This window comes from Triticum urartu, chromosome 6A (assembly GCF_056163025.1).
Source record: "Triticum urartu cultivar PI428250 chromosome 6A, HENAU_Tu73, whole genome shotgun sequence".
NCBI lineage: Eukaryota > Viridiplantae > Streptophyta > Magnoliopsida > Poales > Poaceae > Triticum > Triticum urartu.
The window spans coordinates 381057590-381067097 of record NC_141878.1 but is presented as its reverse complement, the minus strand read 5'-3'; the positions used below and the strand labels follow the sequence as shown (position 1 = coordinate 381067097).

Genomic DNA, 9508 nt, shown 5'->3' with positions numbered 1-9508 from the left:
TCCCATTCATTGCATGATCCCAATACTTGTGTGCACCATATGCTTCCCATGAATAAACATGCTATTGATGTGCCATATACTTGTATGCTCCATTTGCATCCCCATCGTGTTATACACAATAACTATTCTTTCATGATGGATGGCATGTTCCTATACCATGCATCAAATTTCTTTGAGCGATGCTTATCTTGTGCTAACTCTTACGTGCACATGCACATCATGATGGATGATGTGTACATTTACCACACACTCAGTTTATTTCGTTGTGTTTCTTTTTTGTAGGTACCAATGAATACTTGTCAACCTCGCAATCCCACGAGCTGACAAAACGAGCTCTAGAGAGCAATGATGACTTGGGATCCCATGGATTGTCCGTCCCACCGCTCTCTTCGCGCAAAGACTTCACGCATTTCTTTTACATGGCCCTCACTTGGCTATGGGTTGTTTTCCATTATATATCCTTTGCCCATCTTGTCATGTTCACTTTGCATGATATTCTCATTACTATGCCTTTGGCATGCATTTGTGACCCATGCTTTGCATTACACATGATGATTGATTCTAATACTTGTATGTGTATTTGCAAGCTTGGTGGAGATATCACTTGTTATTGTCATGTTTGCTTTGTGCCCCATGCCTATGATTTTACTATGGTTGCTTGCCTTGTTGCATCACCGATGATTCATACTTGCTCGCTTCATGTGGTTGATGACAACCATCTACATGCTTTGCACGACATGATTGTTATTGCTTCTTGTCATATATCTCCATGTGTTGCCTCTCTCATGTTAGACAATTTGCCATGTATTGAGTGCAACAATGATTCTAATTTTGCTCATGAGATTGCCCCCATAGCATTCTCACATATATTTGGAGATTTTGACATATTTCTTTTGAAGCATGCTTGTCTTACCTCTTTGCACCATATACCTAGTTCCATGAATATAGCCATTGTTGCATCATTTTATTCATGCACTTGTGCTTCTAATGGTTATGTGCAAGAGAAGAGAACCATCATGATGGATGATGTGTTTATCTACCATGCGCATACATTCTTTGCTTTCTTGTGTGCATGTGTAGGATACTTGGACCTTGTGTCGACTTTCGCTTCACATGAGTTGACCATTCGAGCTCTTAAGAGCGAGCCTCATACATTCGACCACGACTCGCTTCTCCAACACCTTTCCTACCACTTCGGCATTGTGAAGAATGCACAAGGACACGCCTTCAAGTGTTTGTTGTCTTTGCTCCTTTTGAAGGAATCCCAAGACGATGCGACATTGGAGAGTGCCCATTTCGAGCTTCAAGATGACGAGAACTTGGTGATCAACCACTCCTACATGGTGACGCCATCTCTTTCCCATGGTGATTTGGATTTTGATCCGAGGTCGAATCTTTCCCAAGGGGGAGGACATGATGCGGAGCATCCTATGGACATCACCATGTCAAGAGTTCATTCGGCAAGTGACACGTGCCACATCTACTTCACATACATAAAGGTGAATCATCTCCTTCACACGTGCTCATTTGACCCCTTCGAGGATGGTATACTACTTGACACTTCTCCCGTGTGCATGCATAGGTATTGTCGGAGCTTCATGGACGACGAGGAGGAATGCAAGCGCCAAGGAACAACTACACCATCCACGAGGGAAGCGTGGAAGAGAAGGAAGAAGAAGCGCGGACAAGCTTCTGGAAAGCCCAGAACTTCCGGCCCCCGGACCTTCTGGCCTACCCGGAACCTCCGGCCCCCGGAGTCCAGACCAGCCCCGAGCTCGCCAACTCTCTAAATATCCCGGAGCCTGGCCGGAACCTGCCTGGAACTTCCGGCCCTGCCCGGAACTTCCGGCCCTGCCTACGCGCAGACACTCGGGCCGAAGCCCATGTACCCTTTCGCCACCCACTTACCCATTCGTGGACCTAGACTATATATACTCCTTCACCTCCTCCTTTCTAGGGTTAGCAAAGTAGTAGCTCATTTAGAGATAGAGCTTTCCTCATCCATATCAGATCTACTCCTTGAGAGAGACTGCGGCCCCTCTTCGGAGAAGATCCACTTGGATTCAAGACCTCCTCACGGAGAAGGTTATCATTTGTATCGTCCCTTGTTGATCGTGGATCTTGTATCTCCTCTCGTGTTTCGAGGATCTAGCACATGTGTGACTTAATCTTGTTGGTTTGAGTGTTTCTCTTTGTGCCCCTTTGTGATTTCCCCTCGTGTTTCCCCTCGTGTTCTTTGTGTTCATCGTGGGATCCGCTCTTTTCGTGAAAGATCGGCCACATAGGGTTCCACCCTACATCAAAACTAGAACTTTTGTTGCTAAAAACATACTACTTCCTCCAGTCCATATTACTTCTTGCTCAAATGAATGTATCTAGCATTAAAATATGTCTAGATACATTTGTTTAAGTGACAAGTAATATGGATATGAGAGAGTAGAACTTTTAACCTTTGAAAGAGAACTATTTGCATGATACCCCATTAGACGTCAAACTTCAAAGAGTCGGTGCAAACCATGAAGGTGTTTGTTCAAACTTTAAACTTTGAATAGATCAAATTAATGTCATTGGTTTTAATGCGACTCAACACTTACAAAGTTTTAAGGTTGCAACTCAACAATTGGAGATTAACTCATACATGGATGAATCATACTAATCTTTTGCCAATTAGTTAACATCTAAACATGAAGTTGAAGATACAAAGTTTTGAGTATAATACAATAAACGGAGATATAACACAGTAGTGTTGATAGTAGATCTGTAGAGTGCAGACGTGCAAAATTGCATCTCACTGACCTAGGGTTCATACAAACTGAAAATGAAAACATTGGTTTTGTATAAACAAGAAAAGAGGGGCAATGGAGAGAATGCATGGCTTACCTCACTACAGGTTGCCTCCTTGGTTGTCGGAGTCGCGGTCGATACCGGGATTGGAGGAGAGGCGTTGTAAGCAGAGAGCTGAGAAGCGGGGAGCACGGCGACACATGCCTTTTGTTGGGGCACATAAGTGTGGTATGGGTGGGCGCGACCGGGTTGGGTGTGGGGATATGCACGAGCTAGTAGCCTTAGGATGGACTACTAGTGGGTCGAATGCACATCTAGTTGGGGGCCATGCTGGCTGAGAATAGTGTTTTGGCTTGTATTAAGAAAAAAATATTGTGTAGGTTGTGTCGAATTTGTTATAGTTTTAGGGGGGGCAAATCAGCCGCTTCCATGACCGTTCAATTATGCCACATCGACTGTCCACTTCACAACACATAGCATCACCAACAACCCTGATCCTAGGCAGCACTTCCAGCAACCATTTATGTTGTGAGCCGCATCGTCGTTTTGCCCCCGCACTCGCAAACGGGACAAGCAAAATGATCGTCGTTGTTGCAACATCGCTTCCCTCCTTGTTCCATCCTCCACTCATTTTTCGCATTGTGCGACCTCTCCTCCATGCTCGAGTGATTGCAACATCATGGGCATCATCTTCGTGGGATTGCATCAAACGTTGTCATCCTCGAAGCATTGAGGTGGGTGTCGTGAGCCATGTTGCAACACAACGTCATTGCTTCTCCATTAGGTGCAGGTTGGTGGTGCCGCTCACCTTTGGTAATCAGCAATATGTCGGTCGCCTTGTAGCAACACACATATGTCGCCTTGTAGCAGTGCAACTGTCGATTTGTAGCATCAGTGGCGCCCCCTTGCAATCGTTTCTGTCTTCCACGACACACCGACGGCTGCCTCCCTTGAAGCTTAGCCGGCCTGCAGCATCTAGCGTCACCCCTTGTTGCTTTGTAGCATTAGTGAGTTTGCAACATCCGCCACTGTAGCATTTGTTGATGCAGTATCCGCCGTCAACGCTCACAACATCGACGAACGCCATGCAGCAGCCCATGCCCACTTGCAACAGCGAAGACGCCCATGGTTTACCTTGCGGCACAGAGACAGTGCCATGGTGAGAGGAGAGAAAATAAGAGGAATGAGAGGAAGTTCGTTGCACTAATCTGGGGGTAGAGTTGAACATGTGGTTAGGATTATTGTTAAAGGAAAGTGTGTCTGATGGACGAGGCGGTTAATGGGCGAACAGCCCAACCCTTGCAACCACCTACAGCTCCAGGTGGCGAAGAGCCGACATCGAGGTGCCAAACCTTCCCGTCGATATGGACTCTTGGGGAAGATCAGCATGTTATCCCTAGAGTAACTTTTATCCGTTGAGCGACGGCCCTTCCACTCGGCACCGTCGGATCACTAAGGCCGACTTTCGTCTCTGCTCGACGGGTGAGTCTTGCAGTCAAGCTCCTTCGAATTAGTCGAAATAGATCCTTCCCCATAGTTTTTTTTTATCCTCAACATAGTTTTAGCCCTTTTTTTCTTTGATATATAATCCTTTAAGGAAACAATTGTTCCATGAGATAACGGAGATCCAACATGATTATTTACGCTAATTCTAGAGAGTGCACGTTCACCATGGGCTCCTGACGGCTCGTCGCATGTTGCCATGGGAGGACATCGACGTCAAAGTTTTATTACTTCCTAGGACTCGATGGATGTGATCATTGTATGCAGAGATAGTGAAATGTGTGGACTTTTTGACAATTCTTTCAATACAATGAAAAAAATACAAAAGGGGAAATAGGAAAAGTGAAATTTCATCATTGCCCACATTCAAATGAGGCACGACTCGCGAGCTTTATTCAAGCGTCACCGCATAAACTGCTACTCTTCAATTGCTTTGACATAGTAATTTTATTCCCAAAAATCAACTCATTACCATCACAATTTTATGGAAAACACTAGGAAAAGCCCATATGCGACGAAGATTTTTTGTTGCTGTTGGAATAAGAATAAGGCCAAATACATAAACTGGAATTTCATCATGTCACAAAAATATCAGAAGCCTCTCAAAAACACAGCAGCCTCTTTTGATCTAACTGCTTCAATTCAAAGGAATTCAATGTTTTGGCTTATCAAATTCTCTATCGGGCCATGAGGATTCAAAAAGACAGAAACAAAACCAATATTGTTTCTTTAGTGGTCCATTGTAGATTTTGCCCTGCTGCTTCGCTAACATACAAGGTGCATATTACCACCACGAAACAATCTCATTACTTCAGCAAACACATGGAAAGACAAGATAACCATAAGATAACTTTGCAATCGCAAGAGACCGGAATGACATGTTATGGATAACTCAAGAAGATGAGTGAAAATGACTCATGATTTAGTTCAAGCAAGTACATAATACCACAAAATGTGAGCTCTAAGCCCAACCAACCATCAGGATACATCCAATAAAAGGTTTTTAGCTGACATAATTCCATACAAAAATTTATTCTCAGAAGAAGAGGCTTTGAACACTCCTCTGGGGCAAACCACTCTCCCCAGTAACTTCATGCCTCTCATTTACTTGGAGCTGTGCATGTGACGGATGAGGTCGACCACACGGGTGCTGCATACGGAGAAAATTGAGGATTCAGCAAGTTGATTTCTGCATAGAAGTATAACCTTAACTGCAAGAGCCATAGAAGGTGCCACTGACCTGTATCCCCACTCGTTGTCGTACCAGGAGACAAGCTTGACAAAGTTGTCGTTCAGAGCAATCCCGGCCTTGGCATCAAAGATGCTGGACCTGTTATGGGTAAAGTGGCATCATTAGCGAAGTCAGATGAGTACACACATAGGCAATCAAAATGGACCCATTAATAAAGAGTAGCATGGTTATTGTCAAAGCAATGGTAAACACCTGTTGTCACCCTGGAAGTCAGTGGAAACAAGGTCCTCATCCACGTAACCCAAAATGCCCTTGAGGTTTCCCTCAGACTCCTCCCTGTAAAATCAGATCACTACACATCAATACTGCTCATAGCTGGTATGTGGCCCAAATACCAAAACCAGAAACCATATGTGCATCAAAGTAAAGGAAATTGTTCCTGGTTGGTGGCGTTACTCACTTGATAGCAGCCTTAATCTGATCATAGGTTGCTGGCTTCGCAAGTCTAACAGTCAGATCAACAACAGAAACATCAACAGTAGGAACACGGAAGGCCATTCCAGTCAACTTTCCGTTAAGCTCTGGGAGCACCTTGCCAACAGCCTGCAGGAAATCAAACAGTTACGATTAAATGGTAATCCATCTTACAGATTATTATATTAAGCTACAGTGTTCAAACAGATAACTGATGATACAATAGAAGGCCAGCTGAATATACCTTTGCGGCACCAGTGCTGCTTGGAATGATGTTGAAGCTGGCAGCCCTTCCACCTCTCCAGTCCTTGCTGGAAGGACCATCAACAGTCTTCTGGGTTGCTGTAAATTCAAATTTCAGCCACACATAAGCATACTAGTCTAAGATAGAATATAAAATGTTGAAGAAAAAACCCAGTGTAATGCATTACCAGTCATGGCATGAACTGTGGTCATCAAACCCTCAACAATGCCAAACCTGTCATTGATAACCTGAAAGAAACAAATTATCAGCATACCATTCCCAATATTGGCGGTTGGTTTGAGCAGCACAAAACTGCAATGATAAGCACCTTAGCAAGAGGAGCAAGGCAGTTAGTGGTGCAACTAGCGTTGGAGACAATGTCGATGTCAGACTTGTATTCCTTCTCATTGACACCACAGACAAACATGGGAGCATCTTTGCTGGGAGCAGAAATGATGACCTTCTTGGCACCACCCTGAAAGTGGTGACACAGAAAACTAATTTAGTACAAATATACACAAGAAAGGTTCAGGTACCATGAAATGGAAACTGTGAACGAATGTACCTTAATGTGAGCTGCAGCCTTGTCCTTGTCAGTGAAAACACCGGTGGACTCAACAACGTACTCAGCACCAGCAGCAGCCCATGGGATCTCCTCAGGGTTCCTACATCAGGACATTGTATGATAAGCCTGTATACCTTAAAATGAAAACCAATTGCATGCCCACAAAAATGAACGGTAACAAACCTGCAGCCAAACACAGCTACCTCCTTCTGGCCGAAGAGAAGGGTCTTGGAGTCCTTCACCTTAACTTCATGGTGCTTCCACTGTCCATGGACAGTGTCATACTTGAACATGTAGGTCTGCAAGTTACAAGCACATAATTCAGAACCATAATATGAACCAGAGGACAATTAGTAGCTCTATGTTTTAATTAATAAGTACTAACTGGCACGGGGCCTGCATGTGTCTTATTTAGAAAAATAAAAGAGAATACTACCAGGTGTACAACAGTATAAATCTATTTTAAATACCACAATGGAACAATAGTCACTGCGTGGAACAAATAGATTCCTCAAATCTGGAACTACAAAATTATTCTCCACTGGAAGTGAGGAATATAACGTATGCAAAAGGCACTTGCAAAGCAGATCTAAAAGTCGTTTCCAAAAACTAAGAAACATACACATGTAGCAACATTTAAGGTAACCTAGTAGATTCATAAACATCACGAGTTAACATGCTTAGGATTGTGTAGGATTGTGTAGCAAAGCATCAGCGTGTAACGAGAAAAGCAAATCCGATCAGGTTTAGTACAGATCTAAGCTCACAATCGCCAATCCATAAACGGGTCCCATGCACGAATCCACAACGACCCTACCATACAAACCTACAGATCTCATGAGCAATGAGATTCGAGAACGATACCATGTAGTCGGTGGTGATGAAGGGGTCGTTGACGGCGACGAGCTCGACATCGGGGCTCTGGAGCGCAACCCTGGCCACAAGCCTGCCGATCCGGCCGAAACCTGCAGCGCAAAGCAAAAATCCATCCATCAGAGAACGAACCCACGGAAGCAGCCAACAGAGAAGCAAACCAGATCAGATCGGAGGCCCGAGCTCACCATTGATGCCGATCTTGATCGGAGCTGCGCAAACCACGGAAAATTCCAGCAAAAGGAAGGAACAACAATCAGCCAAAGCACCACGAGAAATCGAAATAGTAGAACAGCTAATAAGGTGCTCGGGGTGACGGGGTTACCCATGGGGAAGGAAATCTGGAGCTGCGACGGACGGAGGGGAGGTTGAGAACAGATCGAGGATTGGGACGGCTACTCGAGATTGCGATGCGATTAGCGAGGCCGGGGGGGGCGTTTATATAACGGGTGGTTTCATTGGGTGGCCGGGCCCGCAGGGCGGCGCGGGTTGCGGATCGCCATCTGTTTCTCCGCTACCGGGAATGGAATCGGTGGGTGGCTGACGGGTGGGGTCGGGCGAGGAGCGGCGCGATGGTTTCGAGAAGGTTCCTGTGGGTGCGTGGGACGGGGCGAACGTTGGAGCCTTGGAAACACTGGACCGCTGCTGGGTTTGGCTCCGATAATCACGAGAGAGAGGGAGCGGTGGTGGGGCAACCCTGCTTACTTCTCGTCCAAGAAGGTGAAACAACCGGCGCCTTCCTTATTTTTTTTCCTTTTTTCCTTTTCTTGGAAAACCCCAGCGCCTTACTTCTTGTGCAAGAAGATCAAAGGACCGACGGCGTGGGAGGCTTGGTGTGGTTTCAGCGGCCAACCGCCGGTTGCCGCATATGTGGAATTTCAAAAAAAATCTATAAATATTTACAAATGCCTTCTTTCTCATCAGAAAAACAATAAAAAGAAGAAATGCCTCCCACCCATGGTTTTAAAAGGCGCATAGCCGGCGCTATGTCCGCGTAGCGGATTTGTGAAAACACTAGATTATTGTTTATATTCCTAGATCATTAACAAAATGTAATAACATTTAATTTGAGCAATAGCAGCAGCTATTGCGGCCGCAATAGCGGTCGCTATCTCCGTTATTTGAAACTATGCTCCCACCGAATATATTTAAGAGTGTAAAATCTTCATTTCTTGTACAATTTCTCATGATGTCGTTGCCGCAATGCAGGAGGTCGTTGTCGCCAGATCTGGGCTGAGTTCTTCCCCCTCACTAACGAGCCCTAGCTTGCTTGGACCAGTTTGAGGGTGTGGCGGTGGAGATTATTCCCTTTGTCTCTCATCCGGCTATGAGTGTACCCTGCTCTTTGGCACCGCCTCACAGAGACAGAGAGCAGGGTACATGGCAAGTTCTTCGGCCAACCAAGCTAGATAAATGGAGAAAAGGGGAAAGGAGGGAGATGTGTGTGGGGGGAGGGGGTAGGGGGTTCTTTGCACGCCGGTGAATAACATGTTGCGAGGAAGGTCGTCGTTGTTGGGCGGCTCCTCCCGCCATTCAGCGTGAGGCCGAAGACCAAAGTTGATGAGCTTCGTTCCTCGGTGTGGCGGTTGTAGGGCAATGCCACCATCCAATGGGTGGGCAGCGACGACCGGTGATTCTTCCTCAGTATTGATGTCGAGGATAATCAGTACTTTGTGATAAAATCACAACTATGGCACTTCAAACGGGGTGGTGTCGTCTTTGTTACCTTCGACGACAAGGAAAGCCCGACCAACGTGGATCTTGGTGTCATCCCATATGGGCTTAGGTGTGTGGGCTCCCATTTGAGCTCATGGCGATGGACATGGGCCGGGAAGAACAAATTGGCGAGGTGGTGGTGGTCTTCCATCGTAAC

General features: G+C 45.6%; 1 protein-coding gene across 1 annotated transcript; it reads right to left on the bottom strand.

The window, feature by feature from the left end:
* Positions 1–5112: 5112 nt before the first annotated feature.
* LOC125513701 (glyceraldehyde-3-phosphate dehydrogenase 2, cytosolic) lies at positions 5113–8103 on the bottom strand. The gene is made up of 12 exons (XM_048678863.2): positions 7961–8103; positions 7824–7847; positions 7627–7727; positions 6946–7061; positions 6763–6862; positions 6526–6672; positions 6385–6445; positions 6198–6295; positions 5940–6082; positions 5732–5815; positions 5528–5617; positions 5113–5437 (listed from the first exon to the last, which is right to left on the bottom strand). The coding sequence occupies exons 1-12, from the start codon at positions 7962–7964 to the stop codon at positions 5392–5394; spliced, it is 1014 nt and encodes a 337-aa protein (XP_048534820.1). The 5' UTR covers positions 7965–8103; the 3' UTR covers positions 5113–5391.
* Positions 8104–9508: the final 1405 nt, after the last annotated feature.